This window comes from Drosophila melanogaster, chromosome 3R (assembly GCF_000001215.4).
Source record: "Drosophila melanogaster chromosome 3R".
In the NCBI taxonomy this organism is placed as follows: domain Eukaryota; kingdom Metazoa; phylum Arthropoda; class Insecta; order Diptera; family Drosophilidae; genus Drosophila; species Drosophila melanogaster.
Window position 1 is genome coordinate 24,349,001 of NT_033777.3, and position 20,540 is coordinate 24,369,540.

The 20,540-nt window shown below is 45.8% G+C and overlaps 11 protein-coding genes across 14 annotated transcripts; 5 read left to right on the forward strand and 6 right to left on the reverse strand.

Annotated features, from left to right (window-relative positions):
• Positions 1-181: 181 nt before the first annotated feature.
• Positions 182-7,241, forward strand: CG6454 (uncharacterized protein). Of its 4 annotated transcripts, NM_001414141.1 has the most exons (11): positions 182-471; positions 526-827; positions 890-1,235; positions 3,053-3,351; positions 3,625-3,651; positions 4,184-4,523; positions 4,618-5,739; positions 5,793-5,880; positions 5,938-6,324; positions 6,381-6,653; positions 6,716-7,241. In NM_001414141.1, exons 1-11 carry the CDS (start codon positions 308-310, stop codon positions 6,776-6,778), a joined length of 3,411 nt encoding a protein of 1,136 aa, NP_001401047.1. In that variant the 5' UTR covers positions 182-307; the 3' UTR covers positions 6,779-7,241. The 4 variants fall into 3 exon arrangements, with proteins under 4 accessions (NP_001401047.1, NP_651249.2, NP_001262915.1 ...); NM_001275986.1 differs by lacking the exon at positions 3,625-3,651; NM_142992.3 differs by lacking the exon at positions 3,625-3,651 and having other exon boundaries at positions 1,727-3,351.
• Golgin84 (Golgin-84) lies at positions 7,070-8,938 on the reverse strand. The gene is made up of 2 exons (NM_142993.3): positions 7,541-8,938; positions 7,070-7,485 (listed from the first exon to the last, which is right to left on the reverse strand). The coding sequence occupies exons 1-2, from the start codon at positions 8,874-8,876 to the stop codon at positions 7,271-7,273; spliced, it is 1,551 nt and encodes a 516-aa protein (NP_651250.2). The 5' UTR covers positions 8,877-8,938; the 3' UTR covers positions 7,070-7,270.
• A 156-nt stretch (positions 8,939-9,094) lies between these two features.
• Positions 9,095-11,144, reverse strand: CG18528 (uncharacterized protein). Its single transcript, NM_142994.4, has 3 exons — positions 10,878-11,144; positions 10,254-10,559; positions 9,095-10,197 (listed from the first exon to the last, which is right to left on the reverse strand). The coding sequence occupies exons 1-3, from the start codon at positions 11,064-11,066 to the stop codon at positions 9,211-9,213; spliced, it is 1,482 nt and encodes a 493-aa protein (NP_651251.3). The 5' UTR covers positions 11,067-11,144; the 3' UTR covers positions 9,095-9,210.
• A 560-nt stretch (positions 11,145-11,704) lies between these two features.
• CG5762 (uncharacterized protein) lies at positions 11,705-12,683 on the reverse strand. The gene is made up of 2 exons (NM_142995.3): positions 12,138-12,683; positions 11,705-12,079 (listed from the first exon to the last, which is right to left on the reverse strand). The coding sequence occupies exons 1-2, from the start codon at positions 12,549-12,551 to the stop codon at positions 11,891-11,893; spliced, it is 603 nt and encodes a 200-aa protein (NP_651252.1). The 5' UTR covers positions 12,552-12,683; the 3' UTR covers positions 11,705-11,890.
• Positions 12,684-12,846: 163 nt separating this feature from the next.
• On the forward strand, positions 12,847-14,142 carry CG33339 (uncharacterized protein; the record flags this gene model as incomplete). The annotated part of the gene is made up of 6 exons (NM_206557.3): positions 12,847-13,241; positions 13,297-13,341; positions 13,400-13,471; positions 13,527-13,709; positions 13,758-13,874; positions 13,937-14,142. 6 exons carry the CDS (start codon positions 12,847-12,849, stop codon positions 14,064-14,066), a joined length of 942 nt encoding a protein of 313 aa, NP_996280.2. The 3' UTR covers positions 14,067-14,142.
• On the forward strand, positions 14,138-15,289 carry CG33340 (uncharacterized protein). Its single transcript, NM_206558.2, has one exon. It carries the CDS (start codon positions 14,274-14,276, stop codon positions 14,961-14,963), a length of 690 nt encoding a protein of 229 aa, NP_996281.1. The 5' UTR covers positions 14,138-14,273; the 3' UTR covers positions 14,964-15,289.
• On the reverse strand, positions 15,081-15,980 carry CG17784 (uncharacterized protein; the record flags this gene model as incomplete). The annotated part of the gene is made up of 4 exons (NM_142997.1): positions 15,081-15,225; positions 15,287-15,397; positions 15,455-15,693; positions 15,762-15,980. The coding sequence occupies 4 exons, from the start codon at positions 15,978-15,980 to the stop codon at positions 15,081-15,083; spliced, it is 714 nt and encodes a 237-aa protein (NP_651254.1).
• A 573-nt stretch (positions 15,981-16,553) lies between these two features.
• On the forward strand, positions 16,554-17,349 carry CG13613 (uncharacterized protein; the record flags this gene model as incomplete). The annotated part of the gene is made up of 2 exons (NM_001104430.2): positions 16,554-17,056; positions 17,193-17,349. The coding sequence occupies 2 exons, from the start codon at positions 16,554-16,556 to the stop codon at positions 17,347-17,349; spliced, it is 660 nt and encodes a 219-aa protein (NP_001097900.2).
• Positions 17,350-17,526: 177 nt separating this feature from the next.
• CG42811 (uncharacterized protein) lies at positions 17,527-18,220 on the reverse strand (the record flags this gene model as incomplete). The annotated part of the gene is made up of 2 exons (NM_001202350.1): positions 17,527-17,683; positions 17,736-18,220. The coding sequence occupies 2 exons, from the start codon at positions 18,218-18,220 to the stop codon at positions 17,527-17,529; spliced, it is 642 nt and encodes a 213-aa protein (NP_001189279.1).
• Positions 18,221-18,359: 139 nt separating this feature from the next.
• Positions 18,360-19,164, reverse strand: CG42812 (uncharacterized protein; the record flags this gene model as incomplete). The annotated part of the gene is made up of 3 exons (NM_001104431.2): positions 19,035-19,164; positions 18,581-18,981; positions 18,360-18,519 (listed from the first exon to the last, which is right to left on the reverse strand). Exons 1-3 carry the CDS (start codon positions 19,125-19,127, stop codon positions 18,360-18,362), a joined length of 654 nt encoding a protein of 217 aa, NP_001097901.2. The 5' UTR covers positions 19,128-19,164.
• Positions 19,165-19,357: 193 nt separating this feature from the next.
• CG33341 (uncharacterized protein) lies at positions 19,358-20,419 on the forward strand (the record flags this gene model as incomplete). Its single annotated transcript, NM_206559.2, has 3 exons — positions 19,358-20,031; positions 20,090-20,200; positions 20,259-20,419. 3 exons carry the CDS (start codon positions 19,358-19,360, stop codon positions 20,392-20,394), a joined length of 921 nt encoding a protein of 306 aa, NP_996282.1. The 3' UTR covers positions 20,395-20,419.
• Between the last annotated feature and the right edge of the window lie 121 nt (positions 20,420-20,540).

The window sequence follows — 20,540 nt, forward strand, 5'->3', positions numbered from 1 at the left end:
GTTTAAGCAAATTTTAGTTGGAATGGTGATCGCTAGTAGTTAGTTTAGAATTGATGGAAACACTTAAGATGATTATTGCTTAATGATTTAAGAAACTGCTCCACTCTCATTCAAAAAAGCAAATTAAAACATTGAGCAGTCCCAGCACAAGTAACTAATCTGTAGGTAATTTGCAATTCACGGACCACGGCCACACTTGGCACTGGGAAAAATGGAAAACACAAGATAAAACGTGAACCCTTTGGTCGAAATTCGGTGGTCACAATCTGGTATCTGGTGAAAAGGGACGACAGGCGAGTGCGACAGGATGCCGGGCAAGGTGGGGGTGAAGATTAAGGCGGCGCGCAACCTGCCCGTGATGGACAAAAGCAGCGAAACCACGGACGCCTTCGTGGAGATCAAACTGGCCTCGGTGACCCACAAGACGGATGTCTTCCGCAAGAGTTTGAATCCCACCTGGAATACCGATTGGTGAGGTCTGACCATTCAATAGCTCCATATATTGTAACATTTGCTTTCTGATAGGTTCCGTTTTGAGGTGGACGACGCTGAGCTCCAGGATGAGCCCCTGCAAATCCGCCTGATGGACTACGACACGTACTCTGCGAACGATGCGATTGGAAAGGTCAACATCAGTTTGAATCCTCTGTGCCTGGAGAGCTCTAGTCAAGCGGTGCACGGCAAGGGTACCGTGTTATCCGGCTGGATTCCTGTTTTCGACACTATGCACGGTATTCGCGGCGAGATCAATGTGATTGTGAAGGTTGACCTGTTCTCGGACGTCAACAAGTTCCGTCAGAGCTCCTGCGGCATCCCCTTCTTTCACTGTATAAGCAGACAAATATTCTCTAAAGAAATGGTCTATTAATTATCCTTTTATCTCCAACAGCTCAGTGTGTGCCATTTGGCTACCGCGCCCAAGTGATTCATGGCTTTGTCGAGGAATTGGTGGTGAATGACGATCCGGAGTATCAGTGGATCGACAAAATACGCACACCGCGTGCTTCCAACGAGGCTCGCCAGGTGGTGTTTCTCAAGTTGTCGGGTCAGGTGCAGAGGAGAATGGGCCTAAAGGCTATTAATATGGGTGCTAATGCAGTCATCGGCTATACCCAGTGCTTCGATTTGGAGGGCGACGTGGGTGTGGTAGCCCGAGGCATTGGAACGGCTGTGACGCTGATCAAGGACACCAGCACAAGCCAACCAAATAGTGCGGATGTGGCACTGATCGAAGAGTGAGTATTTGGTGGCACTAGTCGCTGTCTGATTACTCATAACTTATTAATTCTTTTGCTATTTACTATACTCTTGCAAAGCAATTGTCATATTTTAGCTGTCCGATTACATGATTACATAAGTCTATTAACAATATCTATATCCATGTCTGTGCTAGTACAATTTTTTCTTATCAGGCTGCAAAAGTATTTGAAACTTCGGTTCCCGAAGCCAACCTACCCTTGATTGTACAAACAATTTGTTTAGCATCCGTAGCTGAAAGTAGGTGCTAGTAGAAAACGAACTTAAATATTTTCTAAAGCGAATTTTTTCTTCTTTTGAACGTTCTTCCCCACACCGAAATCTCTGCGACGATGTTCATCCCTCAATATCTTAACTTTCGCTCCTTGTCGTATCGTATTGCACGTTCCAATCGTTGTCGTTGTTTCGTTGTTGTGTCGTGTTTATGTTTATAAAACATTTACGTACCACCATATCTAAATACGGCTAGACTGACACAAAAGTATCTAGACTTCCTCAATTGTGCGGGCGCAAGCAACTCAAGTTTGCCGCTTTCCGGCCGCACGCCCCAATATCGTCTCAATATCTATAGGGAGCCCAGCTCGTCGGCGCCCTCGTCTGCAGCAGCGGCGGCAGCAGCAACGATGTTTTACTTGGAGAGTGCCAGCAGCGACACCGAGGATGCGGAACTAATGCAGAATCTCATAAGGCAAGAGGACGAGCGTGGCGATCGAAATCGCGAGAAAAAACTACGACACCGTATGCGGCGTTTAACGCTCTCTTCGAGTAAGATTTTTAGTCAGAAATACGCCACACTTATCCGACGGATTGAACCGAAGATACCGGAGAATGCTACGCAGTCGTTGAGCAGCATCTTTGGAGGGGCCACAGCAGCCACCTCGAGTTTCAGGCGGCGGCGCAAATCTCGTTTCGCCGCATCGACTTCCAAGTCCTCGATTCCCCCTTTCATAACGAGATCCATTAGTAGCGATTCAAATGTCCGTCCCGGTCGCATGCCCATCAAGAGTTTCCTTACTGTGCCCGGGTTGATGGAGTATCAAGAGAACACTCGCTCGGCACCTGATTTGCCCGGGGATGAGTTTCAAGCAAGGACTCGACCAACATCTAATTACTCAACTGAATCGGAAGACTCTCTGCAGTTAGATTTGGAAATAGGTCCACCTGAGAGCAATGCCGAAGATTCCCCGGAAGAGGAGGAGGATCTACAAGATAATTGGATTAAGCCAGGAGAGACTCGTAGCTGCGAGAACAGTCAGCAGGATTTGGGGCCTAGCCACCACAATCTGCTCGACGACCTTAAAGGCTTCTCACGTCGCCTGCAAAAAATGATGCATCTGAGCCCCAAAAGTAGCGACATAGAGAAGAAGCTTCCGTTTGTGCCCTCGCTGGAACGCAAGCCATACTATAGCTCACAACCGGAACTGCCTAGCTGCTCCAATGATTGTCTGGTATCCAACCTCAGCGGATCCTCGTCAATGCTGCAATTGAACTTTCTCCCCAGTTACGGGAAGACTATGCAACGCAGTGCGTCGTTGAATCATCTAGTGGCTCCCGATACTCCTGTTCCGCCCAACACGCTGCTGCTGAAGGCGCCCGAACTGCGCGTCTGCCCATCTACACCCACTCCTACCCAGTCCAATCTAGTGGTCTTCGATTACAATAACTCCCCCTGTCTTACCCAATTAGATCAATCTGTAAATATCTCTAATAGTACTAACCATAGTAACCACAATAATGAATCATCATTGCTTGCTCCATTTGCCATTCGACAACAACAACCACCACGCGTAATTAGATCCAGCTCCGAGCTCCAACAGCAGCCCTGTTCCACAGGAGCAGCCGCAAGCACTGGACCGTCCAACATACCCACAACGGTGGAGGGTAGCAGTCCCAATTTAAAACGCTTCGCCTCGCCGGTGAGCAGCAGTCGCCTTAAGTTGACGCCCAGTCCCTCGAAAAGTGGCATCTCGGCGACAACCAATGCGGATAGCGCATCCACTTCTACAGCCTCAACGGCAACGACAATGGTGCCGGCCACCGTCGGCGAGATCTGTCGCAGATCCTCCGACTCCGACCTTAGTGTCACGCCCAAAGGTATGTAAGGGAGCCAGCTAATGAAAGCAGCCCTGTTTTCGAGTATGATTAAACTAAAGTTTATCGGAAACATGGCTGTTTAGGGATACTTATTCCCTTTAGTTTATATCTAGGCTTAGACTATAGACTGTAAGCATCTAAGCACCAGTGGCTGTCAATATTTGTGTGTTTGCTGTCAACGTGCGTCTTTTTCTGACCGTCTCGTCTCTGAGTAACCATAAACGTATCTTTCAACGTTCTATCTTTGCGTCCGCTGCCACATCTCGCTAACAGGCATAGCCTTTACGTTCCACCGGAAGCGTAAGTAGATGCTCCGCCTAATCTCAGTGTCCTTTCTCGATGTACCTCTGTGTGTCTGTGCGTGCTCCTTTCTGTATCTTCACATCCTGCACTTTAAGCAGGTTATTGCTCTTCTGTATCGCCAAGTCTTGAATGCTTCATCCGATCTAATTTATCCTTACATGATACACTACACCATCATTACGTGTGCCATAGATGTGGGACTTGATGTGGTCTGAGGATCTGAGTTGATAGGTTTTAATTTGATTTGATGTTTTCAAAATTGAATTCTTCAATCACCCCCATATTTGATATTTGTGGGTTATATTTTAAATATAATAATTATTTTGATTAATTATCATAATCAAGTTTTGATTGAAAATTATATTGGCCCATATTTTCAATGTTTTCTGTCATATCTCCAACACTTCATACGGGTCTAAGATTTTCCGCTGTAAATATAAATGTAATCACTATGTGTAAGAACCACATATGCAAGTCCAAATGCGCATGAAATGCTCATAGTACTTTCGGAACCCTTTTTAATTCACAGGAAACTCCATATGTGTGGCCAGTGAGCGTTTGGTGGCCGCCACGGCGATGATGCGTTTAACGCAACCGACGGTGGGAGCCAAGCCAGGAACTGCGGCCGACAGTCTGGATATGTTGGAGTATCCCTTCCTGACAATGACAAAATACCCGACAGGATTCATTCTTCATTTGGGCGCAACGGTCGCGGCACGTTCCGTAAAACTACTAGAGCGTGTGCCCAATCCGGACGAGCCGGAAGTCCGAGACAGCTGGTGGACGGAGCTGCGAATGGAGATCCGATCGCATGCCCGTTCCCTGGGCTGTAATGTAGTGCTAGGTTATGCGGAGACCACAACCATATCGTGAGTATATATAATACGAATAATCTATTATATTGAAATCCCTGTGCCCACCTGCTAAGATAAGAGTAATTAATACCCTATCTTTGCTTTTTAGTGACGATGTCTGCGTTTTATCTGCCACTGGAACGGCGGCCGTGATTAACATGGTGTTTAATCGATCTGTATCGCAAACCGATATCTTTACCATGTCAAAAGCAACCGCCAGCGTTGCGGCCATGACGAATTCCGTGGAGGACGGAAATGGAAGCACCGCCGGGGATACGAGCATTGGCAAGGACAGCGGTTCCCTGGGCACCGGAAACAGTTCGGGTGGTAAACGTTACGGACTGCCCCCACTCAATGGACCCCGGAATGCCTGTGCCATCTGCCACATACCCTACAACCTAAGCTCGGTTCCGTTTAATGTGAAGATGAAGAAGTGCGCGGTGTGCCGCAAGGGAAGAGTTCCGGATGTACTGCTGGCTACACTTGAAGTGCCTGAATTTATGCAGGTTACCGGAAGAGGTTGCTTCATGCAGGCCCAAGTGGTGCGCGCCAAAAGAGATCTGCGTGCGGAGCTGAACGCCAAAGAGATATCGGATGGTCTGCCCTTCCTGGAGTACGAACTTCATCGAGTGCTGATCAACAAGCTGAAGGCCAAGGGCATGAATGCCATTTTTGGGCTACGCACGCAAGTTGCCATCGGCGAGCGTATGATAGCGCTGATAGCCACGGGAACGGCTCTATTTCTCACAGCTTTACCGGTGCCGCAGGTACCAAAGATCGTGGCAGGCAACTCGTGGACCGACAAGCAAAAGCTAAATGAGTTGCAGAAGAAATTACAAGAAACGTTTGAACGGAACCAGGAGATCTATCAGCTGAAAAGCTTGGACCCGGATTTGGCAGCCAATGTCGGAGGAGTACCTTCCACAGGAGCCTCTGGCGATAAACAATCAGATACAGACGACTCTGATGAAGAGGAGATGAACGAGATCGATCTGAACTGTGGCAACAAGGAGTTGTGTGTCCTGGAAGTGGACGATATCGAAGACTTGGAAATCATATCGCTGTTAATGGAGCCATATCCGCCGGAGGGCTTCCATGTGGTAAATACGCAGCAGGTGCCGGGCATGCTGGAAATGGATACGGTTAAGAATCTGCAGATGTTCACACAAGTGTGGCGCGCCCGACTCGAGGTGGGCCAAAGTGTAAACGGCTTCCCTAAACACTTTCAGAGGTAGGTCTAAACTTCATACTGGGATCAGCACATAAAAACATTTGCCTTCCCAGACTGTTGCAGACCATATACTTCAAGCTACGCACTATGATACCCTGTGCTATCTGCGATCTTCGCTTCCGACTAGATCTGCCAGAGACGGTAAGGAAAATGCTAGGACTTTGATCAAGAATGATTAAATTACTTCGTTCTCTGCAGGATCAAATTCAATTGCTAGTCACTGGCATGGCCATGGGCCTAAGCGATGCCAACAGAATGAAGTACCGCGGACGTGGACGCCCGGCTCAGCAGCAGCAGGCACCTCAACAGCAGAACGGATATCATGATGGCACGGTGCACGCCACTCAATCTCAGCCAGAGTTAAACGGAAAACGAATGCTGCAAGAGGAGGATTACATATTTCCGCTGGACGAGGATCAGATGGTGGACACACCCACGCCAACCAGCACCGCTATTCCGCCATTCGGAATGAGCTCATTCAAAATGCGAAAAACTTCACCATCACGTCTTAACAATCTCGTTTCGGGATTGCCTTCAACCGGAGTTAAGCCATTGAACGTTGGATCTGTTCAACGTAGCCGTTATGTAAGAACATTAAATATTAATGATGTCTTTATATTAATATTATATTTCCTTGACAGTTTCCGCTGCGAGATCGTTATGGAGTGGATGTGACGCCACTAAGTTTCATACCTGGTGGTCGTATAGATAAATATTTGGGCAACCTAAACTTTTTCTTTATTCGGGAGAGCACGTCGATCCGGGAAAATGGTGGCATCAGCGGATTTGTCCATGGCTTCATTACCGAACTGTTGGCTGTGGTGAGAGCACACATCGCTTCGCTGGGCGGAAATGCCATGGTCTCTTTTTACATCACCGAACTTATGTTGTTCGATAATCAGCACAAGAATCAGGTAAGGCAAACACAATGATCTACTTACCTTAAAGTTTTTATACTGAAATCTTGTATTCTTAGGGCCAGTGCCTGATTAGCATCGGAGGCGATGCTGTCTATGTGAGCTACCATGCCGATGACTGATATAAAAACTTGCGGGGCATATAGCGCATGTTTTACGCGAATCGTCCCAAAAGCGTATACTCTCTATTTTCTTCCGCTTAGCTAGAACTATCAGCTCTGCCCAGCAACTGGAGTTAAACTGAAGTTAAACTAATTCACGTTTACTTAACAATTTTACAGCATCTGTAGATGGATTCTTTATGCAATATTTGAACTGTGAGGAATCGTTCTAATCCTAACTTAGTAGTGCTAATTTTTTCGGTCTTGTTACTTGTTTGCTGGATGTTTTTAGCGTTAAATCAATTGCAATTTCTGTACATAGTTGATGTTTATTGAATATTGAATTTAGAACGAGTGCGAGACACAAGTATAATATCGATATATACAATTGTTGCAACCACAAACATGACACATATACTCGTACCACTAGATATCCAATTTTGGCGCGTAAAATACAATACATACAATATTATGGAAATACAACAATTGCTCAACTAAATGTATTTGATTCGATTAGTTTGGTGTAGTGGAGAGCAGCACAAACATGACCCACAGATGTAGTAGGGCCACGTAGACGATCACAGAGACCCGCATCATGGGATAGCGACGCAGAAACGTTCCCACCCGAATACCCATGGAGTCCGCCTGGCGAAGGGCTCGCTTGAAGCGTCGTGCCACACGATTATCGAATGGACTTGGATGCATGAGAAGCGGGAATTGTGCTTTGACTAGGTAGAACTCATATTTATGTAATTTCTGGTACTCGCAGAATGTTAGACTTACCATCATCTGTGCTGTTGAGCATAGTATGGCGGGAGCTGCCCCTTTGGCTCTCCATTTCCACCAAGTGCATGTTTTGCTGTAGCTGCGTCTGTGCCTTTTCGTGCTGTAGTCGCAGGGCATTTCTCTCACTCGTAACTCTTTCCAGAAGACTTTGACGTTCGACCAGTGATTGGGTTAAAGCCTTTAGCCGAGTCTCGTAATCGCTCTTGGCTCCCGTGTTGGCTTCCTCGCTCAATCGCTGACGCATCTGCTGAAGCTGCTGCTCCCGCTCCTGGAGTCGAGTGGCGGCAGCAGCCATTTGGTTACTAAGTTGCTGCCGCAGTGAGGCCAGTTCCTGCGTGAGCACTCGCTGATCGGATTCGGAGGTCACACTGTGTTCCCTTGCCTGTCGCAACTCCTTTGCTAGTGTTTCCTCGCGTTGGCGGGCAGAGCTTAGTTCCACCTGTCGTTGTCTTTCCTGGGAAACGTAATCGTCCAGCTGCAAGCGCGCCTTTTGCAGTTCCTCGTTGGCATGCTCTAGTTCTTGCTTAAGTGACTCGTGTTCAATTTGCAGAAAACGCGTTTCACTGTCCTTGGACACCAGGTTTGGATCTGCGCCCTCCTCCGTGGGCTTCGCCTTCAACTCTGCGATGAGGGAATCCTTTGCTTGCAGAGCTCGCTGAGCCTTGATACGGTATTCCTGAAGCTCCTGGCGCTGCTGCTCCGTTTCCTTTGTTTGCATTTGCAATTTGTGAGCGGCGCTTATGTATTCCTGCTGCAACTTGGCCAGATTGGTTTCCAGTTCGGAGATGGAGTGCACATACGCCATGTTAGCTGCCTGGGCCTCATTGTAGTCATGAACCGCCTTGTCCCGCTCTTCGGACAGACTTTTAACCAGAGCTTCCAGCACCTGGGTGTGTTGATGCAGATCAAACTTTTCGGTTTCGTTATTAAGATCTTCCAAGCGCAGACGCAGTTCATCTCTTTCGGCCGTGATTTCATTCAGGGCGATCTTGAAGGCAGCCAATTCATTTGTGTCCATTGAGTTGGCGGATATGTCGGGACTGTTGGAGAAACTGGCCGACGTGGTCATCTTTTGGCGCATGTCCTTAGTGACCACGGAGACCCCGCCATCGCTTTTTACACTTGATGAGCTATTGGCCCCCGAGCGCCGCACTGGCGACAGAGTGGACTTCAGGGATGTGGACAGTGATTGGGTGCTGCTCGTCATGCTCCTACGCATGGGATCCGCTGAACCTGTGGCGTTCTCTGTCTGCAGGGCCGTTGCCGCATTTTGGTCCAGCTTGTTCAAAATGTTTTCGGCCTTGTCCGCCAGTCCTGTGATCCAGGATGACATATTTTTCTAAGAAAAACAAATCTCTTCGAGTAAAACACGTAAACAATATCACACTGTGTGCCCATATCGCTATCGACTGCGGAATGGTCAACTCCAAAGTTAAGGTCACTCTAAAAGTAACGTAATTTTGAAAAACCTTTTTTCTGATCAAAAAAATATTTATATGAAAATGTAAGGATTGGTTTTAGAAATAAATGTAATTCCAATCTTTCTTATCCGTGCAGAAATGTTAATTTATTATGCTTATCAAAACTCTAGGGTACAAATGAATATTTTATTCAATACTCAACATGGGCAGTGTAATCTTCGCAACTCACAACTATAAACTATCTCTTCACTTTCCAATGCAAAAGTCCTTGAAGACCACGTCGAGTATATCTTCGCAGCTGATGTGTCCGGTGATGCGTTCGATGCAGCGCACGGAGTTGCGCAGCTTGGAGGCGGCTATGGCCATGTCCGGGTAAACGTCGGGTCTGTAATCTCGTAGAAAAATATCAATGTTCTCAATGCAGCGCTCCAGTTGCTGACGGTAGCGTGTGTTTGTGATGCGTGGATTCTCCGCCCGCGGTTCTCCGCACAGTTCTTGCAGCTGCTTCTCCAGTGATCCCAGAAACACGGGCATCTTATCGGGCTTATGGCATGATATGGCTAACACGTTGGACAGCTTGTCCAGCTGCTGATGCTCCTCATCCGTCAAAGTGTCGGTTTTATTGGCCACCAATTGCAGACGTTTCCCTGAGCACATGTCCAGAGGTATATCCAACTCGCCCAGATAGCTATCTACAAACGGAGCAACTGCGTCGTCGTGCGTCAGCTGTGCAATGTTCTTGGCTTCTGCTAGGAGCAATATCAAATCAGATTGGACTAGACAATTCTTGGCTCTCTGCATTCCCTCCTGCTCTATACTATCCGTAGTATATCGGCGTAATCCGGCTGTGTCGGAAAATACCACCGGGTATCCTCCGAAATTGTGCATTGTTTCTATAATATCCCTTGTGGTGCCCGCCTGATCCGTCACTATGGACACGGATCGCTGGCAGAGGAGATTGAGCAGACTACTCTTGCCAACATTGGGTGCTCCAATGATCACAGTGCGGACTCCGTCGCGGAGGAGCTCTCCCTGCCGCTGGTCACTCAAATGCTCGCGAATCTCACGCTTTACCGCCTTTAGTTCTTTGCCGAGTTGCAGGATGATGCCGCCTTCGATTTGCTCCTCTTCGGCGAAGTCTATGTAGGCCTCCAAATGGGCAGCACAGCGAATAAGTCGACGGCGCCAGTTGTCGTAGAGTCGAGCCAGTGCTCCAGTGCTTTGTAGCAGTGCCTGGAGAAAGAAGAGACTTGAAACAAAATTTATGAGACCCTAAGTCCACTGTCTACCTGCTTTCTTTGCGCCTCCGTTTCAGCATGGATAAGATCGGCCAATCCCTCCACCTCTGTCAAATCCAGTTTGCCACCAAAGAACGCTCTCTTTGTGAACTCTCCCGGCTCCGCCGGCCGCAATCCATCCACTTTTCCCAGAGCATCCAACATGGCCGCAATGACTGCCAGGGACCCGTGTACCTGAAACTCGCAGGAATCCTCGCCAGTGAAAGAAGCCGGTCCCGGAAACCAAAGTAAGAGCCCACGGTCAATCATCTCTTTGCTGGCGGGATGGTAGAAGGATTTCAGATACGCCTGACGAGCCTATATGGAAAAGTATTTATAAAGGGAACTATAAGTTTCACTATCATAGAGGTCTCTCGTCTTAAAACCTGGCAGCTTGCCAATTATAACAAATTAAGCAGTTCACGAAATTATTCAATTTATTTAGTCAATTATATGTAAGTTAGGAGAAATTTGTTTATTTTTATACAGGATACATCTCCCAAAATGTATATAAATAAGCAACAGGTCTTTTCATTTGCATACATATATTTTGGATACTAGAAAACAAAACTATACACTGCACAGGTCACGACCCCTCATATATGGAATAATAAACGTTTATATCGATTGACTTGCCTTTGGCTCGTATTCTTTGTTTGCAACAATTGCTCGGAGGGCCTTCTTTGTTTGCGGCCCGGAGACACGGATCACGGACACACCGCACTTGACATGACCGGAACTGAGGCTGTAGATGGTGCATCCGCTGCTGGCAAAGCGCCGGAAACTGCCCAAGAAGCTCTGGGACGCGTTTCTGAGAAGCGCCATCGCCGAAAAACAATTAAATCCCAACCGCCGAATAATAAACAATTGAACGTGATATTAAGTGTGACCGCGGAATGGCCGTTACAAAAATATATCATTCCACTCGGAGATATATACTAAAGAATTGTGCGTAAACAATTATGGAGCGGTGGTAAGCTTGGGTAAATCTCCAGTCCCGACACAAACCATTTTGACCGAAATATGGGATTTGAAACATGGGAACGTTTTTTATTTATTTCTTTGTTATTTGGATAGAAAGAATTCACTTTTATTCAATTAGACAGAAGTAGTTTTTGTAATTTTTTGTCAAATAATTATCAGATTTTTTGTCAAAAGCGTTGGAAAATATCGAATGACATATCTCGATGAACTTGTAATTAAGCCCTTAATTGGTTGGAGTTCAAATTTGGTAATTTTATTTTTTTGACGTTTTTTGAAAAAAATAGACGTTGTTACCCCTTATAAAAAATGTGAAAATAGAAAAAAAAAAATTTTTTTTTTTATTTCACCAAAAGTTGATAAAAATAATAAGCATTGGTAAAAAGCTGTAAGAAATAGTTCTTATTAAGTCTCTGAGACCAATTTTAGCCAAGCTGTGATGAACTTCTCAAATTCCCTCTCCGCTTTTGACGAAGACAAATACACTTAAATATTTTATTAGTAACAAATATCACATCTAGTGCAGATGTGTTACATTTTTACAGTTACATTTTCGGATTTGGACGCTTTAAAATCTGATGCCTTCGACACTATCAATTTGATCAGGCTACAAGAATGAGCGATTGCTAGAATTTCTGATGCGAATACAACTGTCAAATATAAACGGTTTAGAATAAGAACTGACGTTTTCGGGTGCTGTAGGCGTTTGACAACCGGAGAGATACAATGGGTGGTGGACAGCTATCGGTGGCACGAGCAAATTTGTTGCGTTGGATCATCGCCGCATTGGTGTCCCATTGGTTGATAAAGGCACGGGCCTCGTCGTCACATGGCTTTGCCGTACTCGGTCTTTCTTCCTGCAAAAAAGATTATTTCAAATTGATTTTTGTTTGAAATATTCCAAAAAATAGGCACCTGGGCTCGGCGGCGTCGAGGAGCCTCAGTTTCCATCGACTCCAGAAAGTCCCGTCTACGATTTCGTTTGGTCGCCACACTGTCCGGGAAATTAACCCAGGTGCACTCGTACTTGCGCTTCTCCAGTTCGCGCGGATGGTACTGCTCGTTATCGAAGCGTTCCTGATCGTCCCCGACCGAGATGCGTCCGTGGCCCTCGTCCTGCTCCCACATGGAGCGTCGCTTGTTCTTCTTGTACACATCCGCTTTCTCCCGCTCCCTGAGTATCTGATCGTCTGGCAGGTATTGGCTGCCCACTCTGGGCCGCTGGGAACGCCTGGCAATGTGACGCGTTGAGGCGCATTCGATCCGCGCACGGAGGAGCTCGATGCAACGGTTCACCATCATCCGAGTGCCACCGTGGATGTTAACCATTCTCGGAAGATATTTTTTTTTTTTTTACAGTTTTAGAAATTTTATTAAAAGAATTAGGGAATTGTGTAAGTTTTAGTATTGGAATGCCAAAATGTAGCCTGCTTCCAAAGAGGCGGCGTGTAACGAACTGAATCCGCTCCCAACAAATCGAGGTGACATGTAAGGTGCGTACGAATCAAGGCACACCTGATGCTGTAAGTCGGCTCACCTTTCTTAATTAGCACTGTTCACCTGGCGTTAATTTTCCACGACTAGTATCTGTCACACAGATCAGTTGAGTTCTCAGAGTGGCGGCATGAGGTCTACGATTTTGGTACTTCTGTTGATCGGAGCCATTAGGGCGGCTATTGGGAATCAAACCCATCTGGTGGGCTCCTCTTTGGAGAATCGCATTCTATCGCGACGGGTGCGTGCTTTGGTTTTTCCCGACAAGGCATCCCTTCTCCTGACCGCCGCCCTAACCAAACTAATTTTGGGCGGACGACCAAGTGGCCTTCAGTACAGCTTGGAGTTTGATATGTACGTTCCGGTTCCCGACACCATTGAGGGTTGGCAGCCCAAGATCCTAAAGAAGATGAAGCCAAAGCCAATGTCAACGCCAAAACGCCGGTATGATTGGTCATATAGCAAAAGACCTGAAAGCTATTATCCATACTATGCGGATCCATATAGAAATGCTCATTACGAAAGGTAAAGTATATATATTTAACCGTTAAAGAAATAAATTCGAAATTTTAAGTTTTAGTCCTGCTAACAATCATAGAGTTCCATTCTACCAAGCAACATCGAGGTAAATTATTATGAATTACTTTCAAGAGGTAATAATTACAAGTTCAATGTCCTACTAGGGATTCATTTCCCCAAGCTTCATGGCATTCATCCTCGCCCACTAATCGCAGGAAAGAGTTTTATACATCGAGGTAATATAAGATTAATCATTTTGAAATACCCTAAAGTGGCTTTAAAATATTTCAGACCCTCATTGAATAGGGCCTCATTCTATCATAGCCCATGGAGCTTGTCTGCAAATCAGAGAAACTCATATCCACCGGAGGAAGAAGTTTATGAATCCTGGGATCAAGTGCCTAGTTGGAAGTTACATCGTGGATACAGAGAACGCAGAGAGATTTTCGATCAACTCGAGGCCATGGGAAAAGTGTAAGTCTTAAGTGATCCACAGAATAATTTAAAAGAACCTATTAATAGTTTTCAGTTGGACCTAAGGTCTTGTATCAAGAGAGCCATGTGTGAACTAAGGGCCAAGTTAAATGCAGGTCAAGATCAGGGATTCCTCATGGAGGATCTAATGCGAATTGTGCTGACGTAAGTAAAATAATTCATTGTCATATATAATGCCATTAAAACCATAATAAACTATACTTCAGAGTTCCCGAAGAGGTGGCCGATGATAAGTACAGGCATCGCATGGATAACCAGGACTGTGCCCGATTCTACGCCCCAAGTTGTCCCTACAATGTTCTAGACTTCCTTACCCAAAGTGGTGCAAAATTGTAAACATAGTGAGCCGAGAATCGAACTTCCGCCCCAAGTCGTTGTACTGTGATTTCGGATAACCCAGAGTCATCAGTTCTCATTCCGTTCTCGAGCTGGATAGGTCTCTAGCCTCCCAGTTTCGTGTTCGCAAAATTCCATCTAAATTTCCGGCCCAAACCTTTTGGAAAATATATTTCGGTTAAAAATTCAAAATTCCAGAGCTCAAAAATGGCACTGAGTGTTAATCCCTCCCGAGTACTGTTCCGTCCAATTTTTGGTGCGGTTAACAGCTGTGTGCGATTTGCATCCGGTTGTGAAAAGAAGGGGCCGAGCCGGTGCCCGAAGGTGTTGACCAAGTTCCCCTGCGGCAAACCCAATCTGCAGGCTCCGCCCAAGAAGAAGAGGAAGATGGTCAAGGCACAGTCCATGTGGCTGAACCCATTCTGTGATCCCGACGACACCGCCTGTCCGTTCAATCCGCGCTTCGACGATATCTACTACGTCGAGTCGGACAAGGCCAAGCGGAAGTACTGGCAGACATGGGTGGCCTGCCCTCCCATCCAGATTAAGCCCAAGAAGATTTGCTGTTTCGCCAAGGCTAAGCCGGCTCCTATCAAGCGGCGAAAGCCATCGGCGAAGCCATCGACCGCCTGCCCGCAGCCTTGTCCGGATCCGTCGGAGGATCTGTGTCCCCGTCTGGCCCGTCGCTGCCATCGCGATGGTCGCCGACCACCCTCATGCAGAAGGGAACGAGGACCCCTGCCGTGTGTGAAGCCCCGGACGCCATATCCATCTTTCTCCGAGTGCCGACGTCTCAAGCCCGATGCCCCGCCACTGAAGGAGTGCAATTGTCTGGCGAAACCGCTGCTCTGTGAGATTTGGGCCGAGTTCCGACGACGAGCCATTGCCAAGAAGTAGAGCCGTGGCCCTGATTATATAAAGCGCTTTTACGATTCTACAGCATATACATTTTTTATTTGTATGAGGAGATTAAAATGTTTGCCCTGAGTGCCAGCACGGATGCAGGATGTGTGATCACTGAAACGGATTCTTGGCCATATTTGTCACGAGGCTCCAGAGCAGCGGATTGCAGTCACTATAGGTTCGCTCGCAGTCGGCACCTCCACGTCCTGCGTCACGGGCATGTAAATACTTACTGGCCACATTGTCCAGGGTGGGTCTGGAAATTCATTTATAATTACAATTCATAACTCAACCATTCCAAGTAAAATGTCACATACACCAGTACTGCGTTTACGATCTCACTGAAGATGTTGCTGTTCTGAAAGGGTTTCTGCGAGATTTCGCATATGCTTCTGAGCAGGCAAACTCCGCCGTAAGCACCATCTAGTCTGCAGACAAAGAGGGGGATTAAAAAATAGGTAGCTAATCCCTAAAGTTATACTCACTGCTCCATGCCTACTTCGATGGCATTGTAGACCCATGTGCGCGCCTCGTCGTGCAGGACTTTTGCCTGCATGTCCTTGCGCCACTCGCGAGCAGTAGACACAAAAGCGGTGGTGTTCCAAAAGCTCCACCAGTAGAGGGGAATGGTGGTGGGTATCCACTGGCCTTGCAAGTTGAAGAACCACCAAAAGGACTGCTCCTTGTCGGTCTGCTTCACAGGATACGCCAGGCTAGGTACTAACTGCAAGTAGGCGGTAGGATAAGTGGAATGGTTAGAGATGTGCCAAATCTACCATGTTGTAATCCCACCTTGACAACGCCCTGGCCATTGTAGATGGCCACACGCTTGGAGCGACTCAAGGAGGTAAGACTGCTGTTATCGCTCTCATCTGGATGGTTTATACTTCTGCTAATCCTTAAAAAACTCTCGTCTGAGGTGTAAATGTTCTTTGTGAAGCTCAGCACCAAGTCAATGGTGAATAGCAAACTGAGGAGAAACAAAAGCCAGGTCAGAACTCTGTGGACCATCTTGTTTGTGTTCTAGTGCAATGCTAACTAATCGATCTTTGTTTAAACTTGGATCTCAGCCACGATACACAAAGAACGCCATATGTGTTTGCCTAAGAAATTGACAAATTCAGATTGGAAAGAATACACAGAGAAAAAATAAATTTAACTAAATTCTTGTTGATTGTTGCACTTATTAAATAATTATAAGGAAGTATTTTAAATTTCATACTTATTAATTAAAATATGTCTTCAACTTATAATGAAGGTATATGTATTATATTTAGATCCAATCTGAATTATTTTCTGTGTGTAAAGATCTTTGGGTAATGAAACGTTCTTGTGGAGGAAAACGGAGCCAGCCGAAGATGTCTCTTGATTGGCCAGATCACGCTGTCACTTGGATCTTAATGATGGAGCATGCGCTCCACTTTCTGAGGTGTTTTGTGGACCATTCTAATTGCTATTCACGCATCTGGCTCTGGTCGTTGATCCGCTCATTCACAGCTCGCCTTAATTAATCCCCAAATAGACAATGAAGTGGTCTGGATTTCGGGTGGCTCGTTGCATGATTCCCAGGTGGATCACATCGCCATGTATCGCTCAAAGCTGCAGAACGTCGGAGATCTCGGCCAGGTCAGCCTGCTGCTGATCACCCTGATACGACCCATTTATGGACTTCTGCTTTTTCCCACCTCAACGGTGCTCCAGCTGACCTCATCCATATCCATTCCCGCCGACCTCAACACCCGCACCAAAGTCTTCATGGACATGGGCTTCCAGATGAATTACAACCTGCCGCCCACGGTGTCCGCCTTCTACAATGCCACCATCTGGGCAGATGAGCTGTCCCGAAGGCAAAAGCGCCAGTTGGACCACAGCCTGGATGCTAATCTGCAGCAGTATGATCTGGAGGGCGGCATGCATCCCGCTGATTTTACAGCCGGTCAATTGTACAAGGGAATAGAAAACATGCTCGAGACCTATGGTTTCCATAGATCCTGTCTGCTCCGCAGTGTCTGCGAACTGGCCCTGCATCCTTTCGCTGAGGACCACTTCTATGGAATGGTCACCCAAGTTATAACCTTCCTGCTCACGTAAGTTTCAAACGTTGAAAGCTTGAATTTGTTAATTCATTATTCTTTTTCTTTTTTGTAAATATAAATATTCTGAAGAAGATTTTGTTATATCCATTATATATATTTATTCGGAATTTTCTGTTTTTAATTGCAGACCATCTCAACACGAGGGATTCGCCGATGACGAGCAGCATTATCGTGATAAATACGAAAAAGCCGAGCAAATTGGATTTCTCGGTGGTCAGTGTCATCTATCATATCCGAGTTGTCAAGCAGATATCATAAACCTAGCCACCCGACTGGTCAGATGAAATAAATATCTTAGCCATAAAATTGTCGTCTATTTAATTGGTCTAGATTATTTCTTCACTGGCACACAGTTGCAGTTTACAATTAAGCTTCATTGAATTGAAAATGCTTTCCTAAATTATTATGCCTCTAGGCCAACTAGTTGTCCACAATCAGTTTAATGGATCAGGTAAACACTGCTAGCTTAACAGGCTGCTGATGCCACTGAGAAAGTCCACGGGGCAGTTGGAATACAGATGGCCACAATCCATTCCAAGGAATCCTTGTTGTTCGGCATGTTCGTAAACTTCCCGGTAAACGTTTTCCCCAGGTGCGAAAGCCTCATGCAAAGAGGGTCTGCAATTGAAAGTTATAAGAAAATCTATGACAAAATATGATTTTTACCTACGTCAGGGTAAAAGTCAGCAGGGCGGTGAGCATATTGTTTTCCACATCCTTGAAAGGATGTCGCGCCAATTCACAAACACTGCGCAGCAGGCAGGACTCATCGAAGCCATACTGGATGAGCATATTCTCCAGGCTCTCGTACAGCTCTCCGGCTGTAAAGTCACTCGGATGCATTGTGGACACACCTTCTGGCAGATACTTTGCGGTCTCATTCCACAATTGACGCTTTCTGCGCCGAGAAAACTCATCTGGCCAAATGGTGGCTGCGTAGAAGGAGGATGGTTCAGCCGGCAGGGCGTAGTTCATCTGGAGACCCCAATCCCAGAAGAGTTTGCGATCCGGAATGACCACAGGTACCGACAGCGATGACGTGATCTGGTAAACAGATGATGCGGGAAAGAGCAGAGGGAGCTCAGCCAGGATGGGTCTGAGAATGCTCCACAGCGACAGCAGAGCTCCCATGAAGTGGACGCCAGTGATATACATTCTAATCTGGTGACCATCACAGCGGGAATGACCATCGATTTCTTGACAACTCAACGCACTGCTTTAATTAGTGCCTGCTAATGAAACGCACAGACATTGCAATTTACATGTAGGCCCATTTCCAGATCTTTTATTAGTTCTAGTGAAATATAACTTGACTCATCAGCTGTAATATATCGTGTTTGCAGTGAGAATATAATCTCAAGCAATCCCGACCCAGGAATCCATCTTGCTCGGCCAGTTCGTAGGCCTTTCTGTATACGTCTTCGTCATCACGAAAACCTTCGTGTTGGGAGGGGCTAAAGAAATGGATTATAAATTAAATTAACTTAAACAATTGAGATCTTAAACTATTCATACCTCAAAACGAAGGTCACTATATCGCTTAGCAAGTGCTGATGGCTGTCATCGAAAGGGTGTTGTGCCAACTCGCAAACACTTCTTAGCAAGCACGTCTCATGGAATCCATATCCCGTTAAAGTATCCTCAAGGAAGGCATAGAGTTCTCCAGCCGAAAAATCCTTGGGATGCATACCATTGCCATTATCATGTCCATATTTCGTATAGAAATTCTCATCCGTCATTTCCAGTTGGGGAACTTCTCGCTTCGCTTTGTAGTTGGCAAATCCTGGCCAGATGGGTATGCTATAAAACTCAGTCAGGTTATAGGGATAGTTGTAGGAGATGGCGAAGCACCAATCGATCAGAATACGACGTTCTGGATAGAGTTCAGCAATGGGTGTGGACACTGAAAGTGTTAGCTACAAGTAATTTAGTTAATTTCATAGCCCAGATGTGACCAAACTTTACATACACCCAAATTAGAAGATGCTGGCCATAGCAGAGAACTCGATTGATGAATCAGAAAAATAACTAGGATACACGTAGTTAGCCAATTTGGTTTCATTTTGGGAACCATTCGTCTTGAGATTTGATGGGGAACTGATCGATCTACAAACAAGCGATTCCCAAAATTAATGGACAAATTGGGTCGGTGGGTTAATGGATACATGATCATCGTAAATATATCAAGACGTCAATCAGCTGTGAGTAAATATTTGGGCAATCGGTTGGCACTGCCAGAATAACTGGCCTCTTTGGGCAGCATCCATAATTTAGGCTTTTCAGTTGGCTAAGATGCTACGAGCCAAGATCTTTATCTTGTTGGTGCTGTATACCGCTTTTGGGCCAAGTTTGGTAGCATATCAGGGAAAATCAAATAAAAAGGAACTTAAAGATGTAGTGCCCAGAGTTTTTTCGCGACGAAAAAGAGCTGTCTTGTTTCCGCCGGGATCGTTTGTAAAGTTCACTTGCTCCTTTGCTACTGGACTTCTAGCGGCCTATCCCAAAGGTATATCTTTCGTTTTGGAAGAGGCTGTCTACTTTCCAATACCCGGAGCTGTAGAGGATATTTATCCCAAGAAGTTTAGACCCAAGACCACGACTAAAAAACCGGAAAAGCTGCCCGAAACCATTGTCTATATACCCGGCACTGATTGGCGTTTTAAGGCTCAGACTTTGCCCAAACCCAAATGGAGACAACCACCACCGAAAACTCATCGCATCGATGATGATAGCTATGCTAATCCTTATAAGTGGCAAAATTGGAATCAGAAACTAAAATGGGACACTTACCAATGGAAGGAAGGGGACTCAAACAAGGCAAAGTGGTCGAAATGGACCACTCCTTCCCCAAAGTGGGAATCCAAATGGAATCAGAACAAGTACAGTGGAGCATGGCAATCGCAACATTACCACGGCCATCGCGATCGCAGATCACTGTTTGATCGGTTCACCAAGCTCAGTTCATTGTGCGTACTTATAGTTTTTTTTTTTTTAATTTATCTGATGATCTTGCAACTCTTTAAGGATTGGCATTGATGTCAAGTCTTGCATTTTGCGCAGCATCTGTGATAGCAAGAGATTACTGCTGCCACCTGGTTATTCCATGTTGCAGGACATGTTGCGAGTGGTTTTCACGTAAGTTTAAATCCTCTTTATTTAAAATAAAATATTTTTTTTAATTTTTTTTTAAAAGTCTGCCCCGTTTGGATGGGTTGGAAGATGAATATAGTCGCCTAATGGACAAAGATGCCGATGAATGTGCAGCGGAGTTAAAGTCTAAGTGTAATATGAATTTATTAATTTGGCTGTTGAGTGGCAGACTTGAATAAAGTAAAACTTATTTATCAGTCACGTATTTTGACCAAGATTTCTCAAATTAAGTTCTTCAATTGTTGAATGTGCAATTAACACCTCAGTACACTCGATTACAATGGTAAACAGTACCTTGAAATTGGTACTTGGTTGTCTTCACTTT

Bases quoted from the DNA above. Each gene is read 5' to 3' on its own strand.
- CG5762 (NM_142995.3), bottom strand. From the start codon at position 12,551: ATGGTTAACATCCACGGTGGCACTCGGATGATGGTGAACCGTTGCATC. The intron at 12,080-12,137 runs GTGCCTATTTTT...TCTTTTTTGCAG, and splicing joins CTCGACGCCGCCGAGCCCAG to GAAGAAAGACCGAGTACGGC.
- CG6454 (NM_142992.3), top strand. From the start codon at position 308: ATGCCGGGCAAGGTGGGGGTGAAGATTAAGGCGGCGCGCAACCTGCCC. The intron at 472-525 runs GTGAGGTCTGAC...GCTTTCTGATAG, and splicing joins CCCACCTGGAATACCGATTG to GTTCCGTTTTGAGGTGGACG. The intron at 4,524-4,617 runs GTGAGTATATAT...TTTGCTTTTTAG, and splicing joins GCGGAGACCACAACCATATC to TGACGATGTCTGCGTTTTAT.
- CG18528 (NM_142994.4), bottom strand. From the start codon at position 11,066: ATGGCGCTTCTCAGAAACGCGTCCCAGAGCTTCTTGGGCAGTTTCCGG. The intron at 10,560-10,877 runs GCAAGTCAATCG...TTTTCCATATAG, and splicing joins ACAAAGAATACGAGCCAAAG to GCTCGTCAGGCGTATCTGAA. The intron at 10,198-10,253 runs GTAGACAGTGGA...TTCTTTCTCCAG, and splicing joins CGGAGGCGCAAAGAAAGCAG to GCACTGCTACAAAGCACTGG.
- Golgin84 (NM_142993.3), bottom strand. From the start codon at position 8,876: ATGTCATCCTGGATCACAGGACTGGCGGACAAGGCCGAAAACATTTTG. The intron at 7,486-7,540 runs GTAAGTCTAACA...AGTTCTACCTAG, and splicing joins GCTCAACAGCACAGATGATG to TCAAAGCACAATTCCCGCTT.
- CG33340 (NM_206558.2), top strand. From the start codon at position 14,274: ATGGCACTGAGTGTTAATCCCTCCCGAGTACTGTTCCGTCCAATTTTT.